Below are 19,851 nucleotides of genomic sequence, written 5' to 3'. Positions count from 1 at the left end.
AGGTGTTTTTTTTTAAAAAAAACTAACCAACTTTTGCTGGGATGTTAGTGACCAGGGCAGCTGATGTGACCATGTAGAATGGGGCATATCTCCATGAAAGGATAGAGGAAGAATGGGCAGAGGTGATTCATCCCAAAATGGATGCACCTCAATGCCTGTCAGTTTCCCTTAAACGCTTGTGTTTTCCTTCTAATGTTAGTAAACAGGATGGAGTCAAAGGTGTGGTGCACACACGACCTTAAACCAGTGCAGTGTAGTGCTTAAAGTGTCAGACCTGGTTGAAATCCCCACTCGGCTGTGAAGCTCACCTTGGGCCAATCACAGTCATACCTCCTAACCTACCTCACAAGGTTGTTGTGAGGATAAAATGGGAGGGGGAGAACTATGTATACCACCTTGAGCTCCTTAAAGGAATCGTGGGATACAAATGTAATAATTCACCCATCCACTAAATAAAACCATAGTTAAAGTTTAGCTGTTAACACAAACAAGCTGTGTGCTACTCTAGGCTGCTCAACACCCCCCTTCCATTATACTCCTCCCTCACTCCTGGCAGTGCCTTGACAGGAGCAAGAAACCACAAGCCCTGGATTGGCATCTTGAGTCAAAATGGTGACCAACCATAGACAAAAACCTGTTGCTCGATATCAGAAGCCACCATGCAAAATTTGGATATAATATCCTATTTCCAAACACATTTTCAAATGCATAATGAACAAACAAGTTCCTAAAACATATAGTAAATTATACTAATTTTATGAAAACCTCATGCTTTTTTTAAAAAAAAATGCAGCTATAAAATGACGCAATAACAGCAGTAGTAATATGCTGCTGGCTCTTGAATTTGCTCTGTGATTCAGGGAAAAGAATGTGCCCTTTCTAGCATGTAATCAGTGGCAATCCCACAACATGTTATCACTAAATTAATCTTTGATGTAAGTGGTAAGATAAACATGCACTTATTTGAAAACGTTATCCAGGCATTCAGTGACTGAAAAATACTGTCCCTAGCAACCCTGAGGTCACTGGAAGAAATAAATGTTTTAACCACAACTGTCTTTTTAATTGAAACCGTTTTTAACTGTTTTAGGATGCTTCTTTTTTAAAAACAACAACAACTGTGGATGTGCTTGCCTCCCTGGGCTCCTTTGGGAGGCAGGGCAGGATATAAATGAAAAGAAATAAAAAAACCAAAACTATGGTAGAAAAGCGGTTAAGTAAGTACAGTAAAGCAAAACCAAGAAGAAAACACAATAGACATCACTGGAACATTGAGAGTTGCTTTGATACTGCAGAGTAATCATGATGCTTGCAACCCCCTCCCAAGTTTCCAGCACAGAAACTATTGCCTGGGTTCATCTAACCAGTCCTGTTAGTGAAACCACTACTTACTGCTAGTGAAACGGGGCTTCCCCCATCTCGGGGGTGGTGGCCAGGGGAACCCCCCAGAACGGGGTGCAGGGGGAGCGCTTTCTTCATCAGGTAAGCACAAATGCTTGCACCAACGGAGTGATCTCCTTAGCACTATGTTGAATTCCTCCTAATATCCTGATCCTTTCCTGATACAGTTCTTCAGCCCTAAAATTTGGTTTAATGACCTTTTCAGAGATTGGGAGGGGAAGACTGGTGTGTGGGAGAAGGTTGGATTCTGAAGTCCCATCTGCTTTGTAATGATCACTCAGGTCCACTGAACCAGGTGGATGTATCTTAATGTAGATGGAGATGCACATTATAATATGGGACCAATAGGGATTGTTCAACTAGATTCAGGGGCTATTGGTTTTTAAGGCAGGCAAGCCCCCCCCCCCCCAGTATAAACCTATAGCAACACAGCCTTTGCATCAAACACATTTTAGATTATGGTGACAGCCTTGCTTTCTTTTGAAATTGCACCGCAACACATCTGGAGTTTTGCATCAGATTTAACAAGCAAGAAAACATTTTTGATCCAAATGTCTCAAATCCACCATTTACATTTCAGTTCCTGGTTTGCAAAACCAAACTGCTATGAACACAAACAAGTCAGGAAATTCTTGGAGGACATCCCAATGATATTTATAGAGACTAGAAATTGGTCTGGCAGATGAATACGTGCAGCATGTAAATAGTGGCTGTTCCCAGTACAATCTAAACTTGTATTCTGCAGGTTTTGAGTGTAGATGACACTAAAATGCTGGGGATTTATTTCTGTCAAACTACAGATAGGTCATTTTTCAAAAGTAACCCAATGTCAGCAGACACGGCAATGTATTCAAATTGCTTGGAAGTTCTGGTGCACATAGCAGAGACGGACAAACTTTGGAGTCAGAGATCAGCTGTGACTCACCTTGGGCATTTTTGCATCGCTGGGCTCTGTTATTGCTACTGCTACTACTATTATTTCAATTTATCATCTGCCCTTCACCATAAGTTCCCAAGTTGGGTTACAACAACTGAATACAGCATCAAAAACGTTTTAAAACAAACTATAGCCACAACAATAGGGTGGGTCCTAATACACACACCCTATAGGTGTCGGGAGGTGTGTCTTGAGCACACTTGTGCAGAAAGAGGCCCTAGAAAGTCCTGGATGGGCTTTTAATCTGATACAGTCTCATGTGCATATAAGACAAATTCCCATGCTGTTCCCAGCAGATTCGAAATTCGTATTTAGTAGATTCTGAGTGTAGGTGGAACTAAGAAACTGGGGACTGCTCCGTGTGTGAGTGTGTGTGTGTGTGTGTGTGTGTGTGTGTGTGTGTGTGTTAGAGAGAGAGAGAGAGAGAGAGAGAGAGAGAGAGAGAGGGAGAGAGAAACTGTCCAAACTTTTATAGGTAATGTTTCAGAAGAAATCTAATCTCAGCAGACTAGACAATATTTTCAAATTGCTAGGTATTTGTAATGTATGACGACATCAATCAAAGAGGCGTTCCTGGTTCCAAAGCCATTTGTTAAGCAGTAGTGGTCAGTGTGGTGGAACAGCATCACAGAGTTGCCTGGCCAACACCAGTGTTGCTACAGGTTAACTGGGCGGTGCTGGGGCAGGACTGCATGGCCTTACTGGTAGAGCCAATCCAACATCTGCACAGTCCTACCCACACCATTGCCCTTCCTAGCCCCAGCACTGTTCAGGTATGCTGTGCCAGTGTTGGGAGGGTGGCTACACAACAACACTGCTCCATGTGAGCTGCTACTGCTAGCACAGATCCAATACATTGCACATGTGTACTGTAAGGATTGGATGACTTCCATGAACACTTGCCAAAAGCTGCCTTCTGAAGAGATGGCCCATTGTTTCTTCCTAGTCAAATATTGTCTAGCCTGACTGATAATGGCTCTCCAGGCTCTCTCAGGCAGGGATCTTTCCTAGCCAGATCTGTTATCAGAAGGGCAAACTACAAGTTACACTCACTATGTAGCTATGCCTTTAAGTATTTTATTTGTTTTCTACACCAATTGCTGGGGATTTGGAAGGCTTTAACCCTTTGCCACCTGCTGTGGTTCTGATCTGGATTATTGCCCCTGTGTATCTGTAATTTGCGGGGGGGGGGGGCATGGACCATCCCATACATTTCAATAAGAGCATTTTAATTTTTTTTTTACTATGCAAGCTACAGGTATGTTGCAGCCCCTGTGCCAGCAATTTAAGTTAAAACATCCCTGTACTGAAAAGCCCAGAAACACAGGAAATTTAGCATGCAGTCTGGCTCATGGACTCTTCAATGAAAGATACCAAAGATTGAATCTGAGACCATTAATGCAGACCATGTGCTCAATTACTTAGCCACATACACCCAATCCTCATTTAAGCTGCTATGTGTGGACCTCTCTGTTAAGTACAAGTGTTGTTGACTATGTTGACTACAACAGGCTGGATGTGCTAAGAAGCATTTTAAGCTTGCTGCATTGCTGGCATCTTGTTGGCACTTTGCTGTCAGACACCTTCTTAGCATTTCCAGAGTGAGAGCTCCATCAGCATGTATTAATCATTGCAATGCAGCTTACCTAGCGAGTTAGTAGCATTCAGTATATTTACAGTGCATCTGAGAGAAATCTGAGCTGGTAGGAAAGTGCGTTCACTAACATTCAGTCTCCTGATTTTTTCAAAATCCCAGAGTGCCATTTCCTGTCAGTTCAGTTGATCTTTACTATGAACTACAACCCCATCTAGCAATCCTTTGTCAGGCTCTGCTTACATTCATTCCCCCCTCCCTGTATGCCCATGACTGTGTTCTCCTTTAAAGAACATTTTTATTTGTTACTGTTTTGATGCTAAAGCTGCTGTGGACATCTCTGGTTTTACTAGCGGCTGCAGCTGCAGGTTTGCATCCTGTGCTTCAGGAAATGTCTGTAAGCAGCACGGAGGTGCTTTTCTACAGAGCTACTGCAAAATGCAAGGTTGACTACTGGGCAGCCTCCACCACCGGTGCATCATGGCAACTATGCAGTCAACCCATTTGCTTCCATATTAAGATGAAGAACAGGGACACAGAATGACAGAATGAATTTTCCCTGCTTCACAATACTGATGCAAAACATATGAGGATTAAGTCATTTCAGGCTGGATTAAATTTTCTCCTCCTAAGTGCCGTTTGAAATTCTCTCATTGTCTATACAGAAAAGGTCCCATCCCTTTTCCAAGGGCATTTCATCAGTTTGCACCAAGATGCAACTTGGCCCTTGTAGTTCAGTCAAACTGCTGAGGCAAGAACAAATGGACAAGACTGGGAAACAAGAACAGACACCGCAATGATTTGCAAGAGCAATAAAATTCTCACCTCTTTCTTATTCCGGGAAATGACGTTTGGGTCGATAGATCCCAGGGACAAGTTTGGCAGAACTAAGTTAAGTATTTTAGCTGCAAAAACCTGAGGGAGATGAATGTAGTTAGTAACTTGGACAGCAAAGAAGAGAATTGCAGGAGCCAGATCGGCAGGTGGCAGAAATGGTTTGAGGTTCTCTGTTGCTGTACCACCACAACAATGTTATATTCCAGCTGAGGATCCGGTCTTAAGTGCCAACTAACAGCTCTAGTACAAATACACTGAAAAGGCAGGAAAAGTTCCCACGGCCATTTACAAGGACAAGTATGATGCAACAGGCAGTGTTCCTCAACACATCTTTGTCCCGCTTCAGGACTCCTGCATTTCTTCCTGGCACCAAAATAAGCAGGGAGAGTGTCCTTGCTGAAGAAGCTAATACTGAGGCAGCATTTCACTTTTCAATGCAGTCCAATTTTGTCTCATCACCATTTACTTCTAATTTCAGTCTGTTACAATGCAAATTGTCGCCTGTGCAATCCACCCAGTATTTGCCTAGGCTGCAACTCTTTCTGCGAAGCATATTCTCTAGGGGGACACAAATAAACAAGAACAAATGTGCAGGCATTGACTAAGGAAATCTATTGCATACCTGCCTTCTGGGAGTTAAATGCAAAAGGTCTGAACTTCCAGAGCATACAAATGCCCACAGAAGAGAAGGAAAATGTATTTCTTTCTCCCACTAAAAGCATTTTGCAATCAAGCCCAATATTTAAAATTCTCCTCTGATCTTTTGAAAATTACCTTCTAATTAAGTGGTGATTGCTTGGAAATGTTGACAACCAAGAAAACAAATAGCTGGGCCTTTGTTTTATAGTCTCTTTGAATGTCAAATACTGTATCCAGAAATACTTCCTGCAAAGTATAAAGTGTGACCTTGCTAGAGTACAAATCCATTAAGTACGCCCAGTCACATAACATTCTCTCATCCTCCTTCATCAAAGTTGCTATGGATTGGGAAATTATACTGTATTAGAGCAAAGATAAAAAGGATGAAATGAAGAGTTTCTCCAAGGTACCAAATATCAAAGCAGTCACAGAGGCATTTACAGGCATTGCAAATGCCATTGCCATGGAACACTCCTTTTGTACCAAAGCTTCATGAGCTCCATTTAGCACATGGGCCATGAAAGAGATTTTAGGACATAAATGTATTCTCCAGAAATGCAAATGTGGTCCTGCAACTTCAAGTCACTTGGAAAAGTTCACCTTTCCACTGGCACTAATATTTCTACATGTTAGGAGACCCCCTCACAGAGCTATATTTCCTATCATCCTTAATGAACTACAGTTACCAGTATTCTTTTTTGGGGGGGTGTGTGTGCCATGACTATTAAAGACGTATAAGAGTGCTTTAAATATATGACATGAATGTGACCCTGTGCTTTGTTTGTGCACTACTACTTATACTCTGCCTAGTGTGTTTTGTCTAGGCTCAGTTCCTAGCACTGGCCTGAGGAGATGAGATGTTCTGGCTTCCTGGGGGATGATACTAAGTGAAGCAACAGGCTTTTAATTAAACAGCTTTGTGTAACAAGTACCTTGATAGATAAAATATCTGAGGAAAAGCTAATGAACTCATCTGAGCAGGTTCTTGCACAGTGTCTTCTGCCAGGAGTTGTGGTTGGTAGATTTAACTCATTATGGTGCATATCCATCTACATCAGGGTTTTCCAAACTTGGGTCTTCAGCTGTTTTCAGACTACAGTTCCCATCATCCCCAAGCACTGGTCCTGCTAACTAAGGATGATGGGAGTTGTGGTCCAAAAACAACTGGAGACCCAAAGTTTGGGAAACCCTGATCTAGATGATGGTACATATAAATGCACTGCATGCACTCTTAACAAGACAAATAAGGTGGGATTCAACTATGTTTTATTCAGAGTAGACTAACGAATATGTCCAAGTCAAAACAAAAAAAATTCCTTCCAGTAGCACCTTAAAGACCAACTATGTTAGTTCTTGGTATGAGCTTTCGTGTGCATGCACACTTCTTCAGATACCAAGTTAGGGGCATCCATTTCAATAGATCTTCTCTGAGTAAAACTTAGCTGAATTCCACTGATATAAATAATGAAGATTAGGATATGTCCCCATTCTAAAAATCTAAATTTTACCATTATAAAGTCTGAGTAGAGCATCAACTGTATGCATGCTCCCATGCTTACCATTAACAGATGACGGGACTGGCTGTAGGGATGGAGGCTACTTTTCCAATCTCAGGGCATCCCCCCCCCCCCCACATCCACTTAAATACAAGCAAATTCAAAACTGCTTGTTGTGTAATACTGAGACTAAACCTATGAAGCTAAAGCTAACCAGGTTGAACTTCGCTTCCCAAGCCCACTAATCACATAAATGTATGTCATTAGGCAGAATTATAACTGTCAAGTGTCCTTCCACTCATAGTGACTTTACAAAGGCAAACATGAACCTGGAATATGGAAAAAACCAGGGAGGGAGGGAGGGATTGTAAAGGTAAAGTGACAGCAAAGGCCAGTTGTTAGGTCTTTGCAGGTTTCTCTGCTCCATATCTCTCACTCTCAATGCTGCCTCATGCGCTTTCTTAAAAGGCAGCCACTGGGATTTTACTATTCACATGTTTCCAACACATATTTAGCCCCATAGTCTTCGTAGTGACCATGAATTTTCCTCTGAAATTCATTTAAAATTAGTAAGGACCTTAAATCAATCCTTTCCCCCGTTTCTTTTCTTTTTTAGTGCAAATTGACATGTACAGAGAGGAAGGACTGGTGGGGAAAAAGAGCTACTGGCTGGAGACTGTGTGAAGCTCAGCTGACATTTAGCTAGTGTGTTGGAAATTAATTTATGCCTGTATTTTTACCTTGATCGGTGTTGCTACATCTGGGCTTGCAACTACTAGAGGAGAAATTAATACCATGCCTGAAAAGTCATTTGGTCTTTCGCACGCGGTGAGGATGGAGATGGCTCCTCCCTGAAATGAAAAAGCAAGCAATATTTTGAGTGAAAACACTGGCAATTACAATGAGTATTATAGTCATAGGATTGTAGACCTGGAAGGGACACCAAGGGTCATCTAGTCCAACCCCCCGCAATGCAGGAATATTAATCCCAATAAAGCAAAGAGGGATTATAAGTATTTTATAGGCAAGTACAGTAACCAGGTCTGTTACTGTACCCAGGTATCTTGTCGATTTGCTCTAGTGATGCGCTACAATTGAGCCAAAGCAGTTAACTTGAATTTCCTTCTACACACAACAAAAACAATTTTAGATAAGAGTTTCATACTCACATGCCACTGAGTTCAATTGACAACTATTTTTTTGAAGTGCCAACATGGGATCACAATGCCTGTGAAGCTGGCAATCTCAATTTTTATAACATGGATACAAGTGTGTATCACAGATGTGATTCACCTGCCAATCCCAGCAGAGCAATTTTTGTGCTTCAAAGGGGGTTCCAGTGCTGCTGCAGCCATTGCAACACTCAGAGGCACAATTATATGAAAGAAGGCACCCTGTCAATCTGCATGGAGCTATTTTGTGATAGTTACATCAAGCTCAAGCTCATCCATATATAAATCTCAAGTTATACATAGTTTAGCAGAGAGAAATAAGAACAGTAAACTACTTTATTTACTACCCTCCCACCTATGAAATTTAAAACAGTAATTGGGGTGGGGCAACAAGGTGCAAGAAATAAGGGTATGGTTGTCCTGGTGGTATGGAAAGGAAGGATGCCTCTGATGTGCATATAAAGAATATGGAGGAAGAACTGACACAATCAAAGGGGCACAAGATGGTTGTATGTTATCGAGAAAGACAAGGTGAGTTAAGGAGCCATGCAACTGGAAAAGGGGAGATGGCAAAAAAAAACAGGCTGGCCAAAAAAAATCCAGGATACCAACAAAAGACAAAGAGAAAACTGAATGAGTAAGAGAATTGTGCAGCTAGACACTGAGTAAAACACACACACCCAGGCAAAGCTAACTGTTTTCTGACATTCAGACATTTCTTAAAACTTTCTGGGGGGTTTTCCTCCTCCAGAAGCTACAGCCCAGGGTCGCAATGGCTGTACACAACCTCTGGTATCAGTATCAGAAGCAGCATGCCTTTGAATGCCAGTTACATGAGAGCTCAAATGGGGGGAGCGGTGCTGCACTCATGCCCTGCTTGTGAGCTTCCCACAGGCATCTGGTTGGCCACTGTGAGAACAGGATGCTGGACTAGATAAGTCCTTGGTTTGATCCAGCACGACACTTCTTAAATTTGTGTGTGTGTGTGTGTGTGTAGGGCTCCTTTGCTTGAGAGGGGGCTCTAACTGGCTGCCTCACATAGAGCAGCCAAATTCATGTGTGAATGGCCTGCAGGTACCTTGGCATTCAGAGCACAGCTCTCAGCCAAAACCCCTACTTTTCCCTTATGCATATGAGGTATTTGAGAACTAAGGCTGAATCATTTGGGCCTAGTAATTCTTACTGCCCAGTTATCCTAGCCGCTCAGAGTGGCTGGGGCAACTCACTCAGGTGGGCGGGGTACAAATAATAAAAGCAGGTCTGAACTGAAACATGAAGTTTAGGAAGAAGCATGAAGCACACATATGCAAGTTTTCACCACAGCGGTACAGGTCACAAACACCTCGGTAGGAACTAGGCTCAACAGAGAAAGAGAGTCCCTTACATTTGCTGTGGGGAGGGAGGCCTAGTATGGTGGTCTTTAAAAATCCTGTGAAGGACTGGACTCTAGAATCTTCTTGGAGACAGGGGCTTTTGCAATTAGAGACTAAACTAAGGCTTTAAATACTTGAGTATTGTTGGCTAATATTTGACCAGTCTTTTGACAACATTGTTTCAACTAATCAAATGGCAAGGCTATCTTTGATCACAAATTAGTACAACCAGGACAGAGCATATCTCAGACACCAATAAGCAGGGAGTGCTCAGTGGGAATTCCAAACAATTAATTGCCTTGGTGAAATTCTATGGAGCTGGAGAGTCATAATTCTGTTTACATGTAGAAACGACAAGAAGACTATGTAAGACTTCATTCTGATGAGGATTTAGGAATCAGACTATTGCTATAGTCAATTTGCCTTTAAAGGTATGCTATGAGCTTCAAACCAAACATCTTCATTCAAGTAGGTCACATTCGGACTAATAACGGGTGAACTCAACCAGCTTGTCCCAAAAATCATTTTTGTTTTGCTTTGAACTTTCCTTGGGAACACTCAGAAACTTAAAATTAATTATTTTTTGTGTGCTGAATTCTGCTACTACCCATTCCAAACAAAGAAAAGTCTTTCTAGAAACAGGAGAAGGCTGCCTAGCCCCTACTGAACCATAAATGATGGTCCTGAGCATGTTCAAAGTTTTCATTTTCCTGCCAGGGAGCATGGGATTTGTAGTCGTCTCTGTTTCCTAAGGCAAATTCAACTGAATTAATTAATAGGGGTCCTGTTCAAAGGGGAGTGAGGCTTTTAGAACTAGGGGAGTTCTTGTTTCAGATTTCCCCAGTTGCAAAACTGCACCCACTAATCCTGACTCAGTATTTTCTTTTTAAACTTAACAATAGGTAATGCACTTTTCATGTGGCAAGTCTTTGAAGCATAATGCCGTGGGATATGGGGATGGCTAACAGCATGGTAGTAATGCTAGATAAAAGGAGAGGGCATCATATTGGCTTAGAAGATCTTCCAGGGGCCTTAACTAATGAGCTGATCCTACTGGTTGCCACTCTATAGAAAGGAACAACACACTGAATAACTATCCCGTTCCTACTATTGATGCAGGAGTGGACACTGGCACTCCTGCAGCGCTGATAGCTGCCTCCAGCCCTTGCTTAGCTGTGCCAAGCAAAGGCAATTACATAGCAAGGAGAGAGCCAGGGCCAGTTTTATGCCATGGGATCTGGCTCAGAGGTCAGAAGTCTGGATTTGCTTTGCAAGCAAATGCAACACTACAGGTAAATATACCAACCCTTAATGACTGGAGATGCAGATTAACAGGGCATGTATCCCCATAATGAAAGTTGTTGAACTGCATGCTCTAGAGCCCTATACTGGCATACCATTCCTCTGAAGTGTCTGGCAAGTGGCTTAAGCAGACTACCTTTTGTATTTGCATTCCTGATCCTTTTTATGTTTTGCTTATATACACAATAATAATAATAATTGAACATATAATAATTGTGCATATTCTGTGTTTTAAAACTCATTATTCCCATTCATGCAATAAGGAAACAAAAAGTCTTCATCAAGGAAAGCAGAATTTGGAGTTATGAGTCAATTGTGCATATTTGTATATATTCGCTTATTTTGCATAATTCATGCTTCTTTTGTTAAATGGCAGAGGGAGCTATGCTGAAGCTCCCATTCCGAGATCACAAGTAGTCCTGCTCAGCATTTACTTTGGTTTCTGAAGTTTTCTCGAGGCATTATCAATTTTTAGGTTATCTCTAGCTTATCTCCACAATCACAGGGACTAAGCACCTGGGGGAGCTAGCTTTGTTTTGGAAAAGAACACAGAGATGTCCAGATCATTATTACGTGTCTACTATGAACTTCCATGCTTGCATGGTTTGTGAACAAAGACAACACATAACTCTGGCTCAAAGTGCCACATTAACAGTCACATGTTTTTCCCACTTGCCTTCTCCTGGTGCTGAATCTCTCTGACCATAGCTTTTCCCTAGTGTAGGCTAGCTCTTCTAGGAACCAACAGACTTCTACTAGGTAGTTTCTGCTCCTTTAATTGCCATCTGATTTACAGTTAATCAAAACCATATGTGGAGAAAGGAATCTGTGCCTACCCAACATTTCAGAGTACCTGAAAAGAAATTGAATGGGAAAGCCATAACTCTGCAAAGAGTGGGACATCCCAGAAGGCAATGGGCTTATTTCAGTTCCTCATCCTTTAACCATTAATAGTAATTAATTGAGTAACAAGAAATAAAACATACCTAGCTTTGGAAAAGTTGTGTCTTCCCTACTTACTACATCAGCCTTGAGCTTGATTAGTCTCTCAACCTTGGCCATATTGTGGCCAGTCATGTGGGTTCTCTTTCTCTTTGCCTCTCACAGCTTCTCACCAAAAAAGCTCACCAAAGTGGCTTGTTTAGTCACCACACTGGTGCTCCATTGTTACACTAACTACGGTCTTTGAGTTGTAGAGAAATGTATTGGCCAAAAACAGTAAGAGGGGAAACAGCTTAACTCAACTTGCAAAGTGGTGTGTGAGTGAGAGAGAGAGTTCTTGGCTTGGTAATGTTGGGGAAAGACTGGGGGCCATGGTGAGGCTGAGAAAATGTACAGGGTAGCACAGTATCCCAAATGCACCTAGTGTTTTACAATTGTCTTACATTTCTGGAAGATCTGTTTGCTCTTTGGAGCCCAAAGATAAATAAGAGTTGGGAGTGCTGTGTGTGTGAATGTGACCCCCATCCCTCATGGTCATGCCTGTTCGCAAGTAACTCTATGGGTGCAATTACTGCTTTTAGCAATTATCCATGTAAAATGAACATAAAACGAAGAAAAAGGGGTAGGGAAACAGAAAAGACTAGAGTGGGGAAAAGTGTCCTCTGCTCCTTGGTAGGAAGCCGAGAGTCCATTAAGGAGGGATAGAGCAGGACTGCTTACCATGGAGTGCCCTAGAAGGAACACAGGGAGGCCTGGGTGGTCTTTCTTCATGAGGTCAATGTGCTGCAAGCTGTCTCTGACAAACACATGGAAGTCTGACACAACCATACGGTCTCCTTCACTCTGCCCATGGCCAACTGTGGAGGGGAAAGGAAAAGTGACCTGCTACATCAAAAATATTCAACACCTTTAATGTAAAGATGCTCGAGGCAGCATCGTATCTGAAATTCAATGGAGAAGGGGGGCGCTAGAGATGTGCAAAGAGCTCTTGTGCATTGTCAGGGATGACCAATGGCAAAAACATCTTTCTGGTTAGCTGTAATCATATGAAGATGTAAACATAAGACTAAACCACCGTGGCCTGGACCCAAATAATGCTGCAGCATGCAAACAGATCTGCCCCCACACTCTTGCCTGGATAGCTAGCTCTGTTCGCTCTCAGTGTTGGGGACCTGGATTCAGCTGCCCTCCAGAATGTGCTTCTGTGAGTGGCTCTCCCTTGTTAGCTTGGGGATGCATCTGCCCACAGATGCACAGAGTGAGGGACTCATTGACTGGCAGCCTGCCAGAATGTCTGTCAGTTATCATGACTACACAAATACCTTGCATATGAACGCACGCAGAAAGAAATTTTCCAGGAATTACACAAAGATTATTGGCACCCACTATGCGCTGCCAGTGTCTAAAGCATTCAGCTTGAAAAGAGATGTTGATTGTGCTGGGAGCAGCTAAAAAGGCATTTCTGATTCAAAGGCAGCAGATGTCTTGATCCAAACCTGGATACTGGAGTGAGTGAAGGAAATGGCTGACAGTTAAGGAAATGATGAAAAGGGTCCACAACGCAGAGAAAGAGGAAATGCATGAGCAACAGAAGCTGAGAAGGAGACACATCAGCTCTTACTGTAAATTTCAGGGCTAGAATCTAACTTCAGGGGGGTTGGAAATGCAGATGTTAAACATCATAAGAGATGCAGAGGAAAGAGAGAAAAAATGCCATTTCCAAATTTTGTCTATTACTTTTCAGCAAGGAAATTTTATGCCCTCATCAGACATTCAGAAATCATCTTTGGGGAATCTCAGAGCCAAAAACAGGCATTAATTTAATTGCATGGCTAGCGGTCACATCTGTTTTGTTTTGTTGTTTTAAATGCAGTATCTGGCACAGTGAGGGCGAGGCTAAGTCAACTTTCATCCGGACCACAGCATTCCCAGTCCAAATGAAAATCACCCCCTACACTACAATTAGTATTAGGAAGAACATTTCCCATTGGCACGAATGGGAGGCAGCTTTTTCTCTCATGCTAATTGTGGCACAGGGTGATTTTCATTGGGATCAGGACTGGGAGGAAAGGATGAAATCTCCACTCTTGGTCATTACAGTTAAAGTAGCGTCTATTTTGATCCATAGGCAGCCCGTGTGCTTTAATTCTTGAATCCATTGCTCCCCTACCCAATTCTATAAAAACTCAATAGCTCCCTAAAAGATAACTGATAAATAAAAAATTACAGATCTCCTGATAACTATTCAGAAACATCAGTATGAGTAACTGTACAGAGGTGCATGATGGGGCAAAAAACTCTAATTTCACATATGCATTGAAGGGGTCTGGATGTGGATGCCTTTAAAAGGGGTTTGGGCAAATTCAGGGAGGGTATCAGTGGCTATGTAGGGTGGTGCTGTGGGTAAAAGCCTCAGCGCCTAGGGCTTGCCGATCGACAGGTCGGCGGTTCAAATCCCTGCGGCGGGGTGCGCTCCCGTTGCTCGGTCCCAGCGCCTGCCCACCTAGCAGTTCGAAAGCACCCCCGGGTGCAAGTAGATAAATAGGGACCACTTACTGGCGGGAAGGTAAACGGCGTTTCCGTGTGCTGCGCTGGCTCGCCAGATACAGCTTTGTCACGCTGGCCACGTGACCCGGAAGTGTCTTCAGACAGCGCTGGCCCCGGCCTCTTAAGTGAGATGGGCGCACAACCCTAGAGTCTGTCAAGACTGGCCCGTACGGGCAAGGGTACCTTTACCTTTACCTTTTATCAGTGGCTATGAGCCATGATGGCTATGTCCTACTTTCGCTATTGGAGGCAGCATGCATCTGAATGCCAGTCGCTTTGAATCACTAGTGGGTTGTGCTCAGGTCCTGGCTGTGGGCTTCCCATAGGCATCTGTGAGAAGAGGCTGCAAGTCCAGAAAAGTCTTTGCTTTCTTATACTCTTAGGTAATCTTGGAGGAAACTGTGTATGTGGCAGCAGTGAAAAATTCAGATTTCATACTACAGATTATTAAGAGGGATGGGAAACAGTGCTTCTTGCTTGGTAAAAAGAACAACCGAAGGGGCTCAAAAATGAAACTAGCCTTCCTGCACAAAGGCAAATTTATCATCTGTTGCTCCACCCACTTTTGCCCATGGCTCCACCCACCGCTGACATGTGGCCCCTGGAAGGTTGCCTAGGAGGGAATGTGGCCCTTGGGCTCAAAAACGTTTTCCATCCCTGGTTTTAGTATGACATGTGAATGTGAAACCGAATCACAGAATTATTTGCAGCAAGATGCAGGGCTGGCTACTATCTATGAGATTAGACAGATTAATAGAAGATGTGTATATCAAGAGCTATTAGCCATAACAGCTGAAAGCACCTCCACTGCTGGGACGAAACAGGGGCAAACGATTTTTTGACCCCTTTTCTGGACTATCTCAGAGGCATCTGATTTGGTACAGCAGGGGTCTTATGCAGCTCACAGCCTGAATGAGAACTAATTGCAAATTGTAGGAATATGGCCCATTGCTCTTAAAAATAGAAAAATAATTATTAGCCTCCCCCACTACCCATCTCTTGCCAGATAAGGATTGTTTGCGGCACTGGACTATTGAAATCCGTAATTATCCCTTGAGGAACAGAACTAGAGCAGCAATAAGCACTGATGATAAACTGATCTGAATAGGTGGGCTGGTGCCATATCACTGAGCCAAAATTACAGCTCCTGCATTGTAGCTCTAATTCCCAAAGAGGAAAATGCTGAATAGCCAAGCTGGGAGAGGAGGAAGAATTCAGATCATTGAGAGACTTCTGTCACTCATCAGAGGAACATTTGGTATAAAGTGTTTCTCTTGTTGCACCACAGGTTTTTTATCTAGATCTGCTCATACAAATTCTGCAAGTGCTTCTTCAGTTCTGACACCTCCGTCTAGTGAGATCTCACTCTTAAAATGAATTCGAAAACAGACACAGCAAAGGCTTTCCTATTAAAACACTAATTCAGGCTCATTAGACAGCTTTACATTATCAACAGATTTGTAGGAAGCAAGTGGATTGGCTGGGGGAAGGGAAGCAGGTGAATTTTTAATATGTTTAAAAATAGAAGTTCTGCAATGTACCATTCCAACTCCTCAAAACAGATAATGTACTGGGCACTTTGCTTGACTCTTAAGTCTCGTGGGCCAGTTAACACACAGCTTGGTATCTTATTTTGTTTACTTAGGATCAGAATAGAGGTGGAAATCACAGAAATTCAGAAGGTTGGCAGCTGTGCCATGTGGATTCTGGGTCATAGCTGAGTGGAGAAACAAGCATGCAAGCAAACATATTTTTTACATGGATCTGCCCTTGGTTTCGCTGGAAACCAACAACCACACAAGTCTTCTACACATGAATGAGGTAGCCTTGCAAACAGTTTTAGAAAACATACTAGCCCCTTGTACCCAAATGGATTGTAGCTGAAAAGGAAAAAGATCCAGTCTCGTTTTCTCATTGCCCTCCTTCACCCCCAGAACCCTGTAATAAACAAAGGTCAGTTTGCCTGTCACTTTGGGCTGCTTTCTCAACCTGAGCTGCCTTGATTGAATAGAAGTCAGGAGGAGCTCACCTGCAGCAACTTCCACCATCACTGGAGCTCCAGAACATGCCATTTGAGTCTCAAAGTCTGTTACCCCAGAATCTGTGAGCATTCAGGATTTTAAAAACATTTTTTAGGTAACTGAGACCATTTTCTGAAGGCTTCCATTAAACATAGTGCTGTGGTCTGTGGTGGGATCGTGGTCTGACCACAGTAGTAGTAAGAACAACAAAAAGGCTAGGGAGAGCAAAATTTAACACCTGAACCATCCCTCAGAAAGATGAAGCTGCCATATGCAGTTCTTTATTCTGACACACTTCACAGCAGGCCTCCTTGACTGCTTTGTAAGTAGTGAATTCAATCTAATTCCAGCATCTTTCAAGTTCAGAGGGAGCCGCTACAATAACACTCCAGTATCTTGGTATGCAGAGGCTGTGGACTTTCATCCTGTTTCCTAGGATTACTTGGACACGTAACTCAGCTCTCCTGTTTCCTCCGAGATTCTTTTTGAGAAGAGAGATAATTGCTAGCATTGTTTCTTCTCTCCCTTAGTTTAATTACATACACCAGATGATGATCCTTCTACTGCACCACTTGACAGATTATTCCATTGCCTACTGGATTCAGAAGCCTCAGCCTCATCTCTCCTAATTCCTTTTAAAGTAAGCAGTCCTCTCCCCGCTCTCTAGTGTTTACACTTCTCCAGTTGCGCAGACTGCTACTGTTGTTATTGTGGACACACTCCGGTTCCCTCAGCCTGAAAAGCGAGATGAGCGCTGCACCCCATAGTCACCTTTGACTGGACTTAACCATTCAAGAGTCCTTTACCTTTACATTTTTTTACCTTACGGTTTATATTCTAATAAACCAGGGGTGGGGAACCTTTGTCAACCCAAGGACTGCATTCCCCCATCAGCAACCTTCTGGGGTGGAGGCAACTGCCATGTTGTGGGTGGGGCCAGAGGCAAAATGAGGGTTGAGGTACAGCTGTGATTCTTACCTTTGGACAGCAGGCTACATTCCAGCCACACAAAAGTAAAAGGTTTACACACACACACACACACACACACACACCCCTCCATCCTAGGAATCAAGACATTATCACAATTCAATGACACATTCCACCCAGGCCAAAGCACTTAAGGAGGGTGCAAAGCACGGTTGGTGACCAAAGTGGCCTAGGGAGAAGGATTGTGGCTTTGCAAGAGCTGGTGCAAGGGGAATTGAGAAATTCCTGGTGGACAGAATTCTGTGGTGCCTAAAGGGAATCTTCATGTTCAGGGGCAATATGTGAATGACTTCAATATAGGGATGCAAGAAGGCAGCATTTTCTATTCCTCCCTGTAGCAAGCAGCAATGTTTCCATTCCGCTGCAGTTCATCTTTCGCCCAAAAGGACCTTATTCATCTTGCAGTCCGCTGTGGCAAAATTATGGAACTTACGTAACTAATTACATAAATTATGACAATCACATTGTCAATACGATGCACCTCATTTCAATGCAAAGGAAATGCACCTCATTTCAATGCAAAGGAAACGTAATGAAATGTAATTGCTTGCTAACTGAAAGCAATACTATTTGTATTCACTGGATTTATTTCATTCTGGACACTGAACAAAGAGGTGAATACCTGCAATTTACATTCCTGTATCCACTTTCATCAGAATTCTCCAACATTCCTACTTGCAGGTGCCGAAGGCATACAATGGGGAAGGGTTGTTGTTGCTGTTGTTTTTGGCTTCGTGCCCTGCTTGTGGCCTGTAGGTTTTCTAAAAGCATCTAGCTGGCCACTGTTAGGAACAAAGATTTTGCTCCCATCAGACAGGTTTCTTCTCATGCTCCTATTAGGTTCTGGATCCTTTAAATGAATATCCAAGCTACATAACCAGGGAGCATATTATTTGCCTTTGGTTTCCAAGAGAGCCTTTATTTTTTAAAAAAATCAAGATAATTGAAGAGTGTATTTCACCATTACTTCCTCATGGGAAATAATAGTGGCTAATTGTGATTTTCAGGTCATCTGAAATCTCTGAAAGGTAAACAAATATTTTGCAATCCAGAGAAAGCCGGGGTTCAGCAAAAGAAGTGGCTAGACCAAAGATGGGGAAAGGGCCATTTTAGTTTAGTCTTCTACCCAGCGAACAAGCTTTCCCATTCCCGTCTGTCCTCTGTTTGTACAGATGTTTACTTCAAGTTTAAATAAAGAGGGAAAATGAATATGTGCAGCATGACCTCTCTTTCCTGGATGGCATGGGAGCCATGCAAAATATTTGGATAATGAGAAGTCTGGATAAACAAGAAAGCAGCTTCCTTGGAGTTATAATGACAATGAACTATATGGAACACATACACATTGGTGGTAGGTGCAGGAAGAGATTGGGGTAGCTGAAGTTCATGGGAAGGGGAGGATGTATGGTAACTTAGCCACTGGTTTCAGCTGGATCAGTTCTGTACACATTATTTTAGACCATGTCAGAAGAATTCCCCACAGAATAAAAGCACGTAAATCAAGAAGGGGTTTTTAGGAAGGGAGTGGAGCTTGTACATGAAACACTGGATTTAACAAAATACCGTATTTTTCGCTCTATAAGACGCACCAGACCATAAGACGCACCTAGTTTTTGGAGGAGGAAAACAATAAAAAAAATATTCTGAATCTCAGAAGCCAGAACAACAAAAGAGATCGCTGCGCAGCGAAAGCAGCGATCCCTCTTGCTGTTCTGGCTTCTGGGATAGCTGCGCAGCCTGCATTCGCTCCATAAGACGCACACACATTTCCCCTTACTTTTTAGGAGGGAAAATGTGAGTCTTATAGAGCAAAAAATACGGTACATGGCATTTAATTATTCAAGGAACAAGCAACACAGCTAATTCAACCATTGTACCCAAGAAGAAGGAAATCCCAAGGGCGGGGCACCTCTTCAACATCTGGAAATTCAAGGGCTCGCATCCTTTTGGACATGCAAAGTCAACATTGTTCTTACAGAGCACAGGAAGCACCTCAAGCACATACACAAGGACACATGCAACATCAATCTGGGAAACATCTTTTAACACTGAGCAGAAGAGAGAGCTTTAAAAAGCCTTAGTCTACGTGCAGCTGTTTAGTTTTTAAAAAGAAGCAAACCACAATTTCTATATTGCTTTCCCTCTTTAACAAACACTATTGTACAAAAGAAACACCAATCTGGCAGCGGTGAAGATCTGGCATTTGGCTCCAAGAATCTAAGGACGGATCTATCCTAGCTCCGTACCAGGAAGCAATCCTACCCTTAAGCTAGGGACCATCAGTGCTGCTGTGTCAGCTTTGGATAGAAGGTGAATAATCTGCACCTTTGGAGCAGCCAGAGAACAGCCTCACTAAGTGGTTATAGCTTATTTTTAGAGACAAGTGGATCAGATCTGGTTTAGTACTGGGAACATGTTGAAGCTTCAACTTTTGCATGTTGTGCTGCAGCAGCTTAGGCAATGGGTGGTTTCATTCTTCCCATGTGCAGAGCTACATAAATGTACACATAGCTATCATTTTAGTGGGTCTGATGCATTAATTAGTGCTTCGTGTAGATAGAAGACTCTTTCATTGTTTCCCTGCAACAGACTAACATGCCTCT

General features: G+C 42.7%; 1 protein-coding gene across 7 annotated transcripts in view; it reads right to left on the bottom strand.

Moving 5' to 3' along the window:
- The window catches only part of MGLL (monoglyceride lipase), a 158,325-nt gene that overhangs the window by 8,951 nt on the left and 129,523 nt on the right, over nt 1-19,851 (bottom strand). For 6 of the 7 annotated variants that reach the window (XM_083727200.1, XM_083727199.1, XM_083727198.1 and 3 more), the window contains 3 exons: nt 12,414-12,550; nt 7,645-7,755; nt 4,758-4,847 (listed from right to left, as the gene is read on the bottom strand). In XM_083727200.1, the coding sequence (XP_083583326.1) occupies nt 4,758-4,847; nt 7,645-7,755; nt 12,414-12,550 (338 nt within the window). Of the gene's footprint in view, nt 1-4,757; nt 4,848-7,644; nt 7,756-12,413; nt 12,551-16,269; nt 16,869-19,851 lie in introns of those variants that run through there. The other variant, XM_083727203.1, reaches the window with a different exon arrangement.

The sequence above is a fragment of the Podarcis gaigeae genome (assembly GCF_964106915.1).
Source record: "Podarcis gaigeae genome assembly, chromosome: 2".
In the NCBI taxonomy this organism is placed as follows: Eukaryota; Metazoa; Chordata; class Lepidosauria; order Squamata; family Lacertidae; genus Podarcis; species Podarcis gaigeae.
This window is presented reverse-complemented; position numbering and strand designations above follow the sequence as displayed.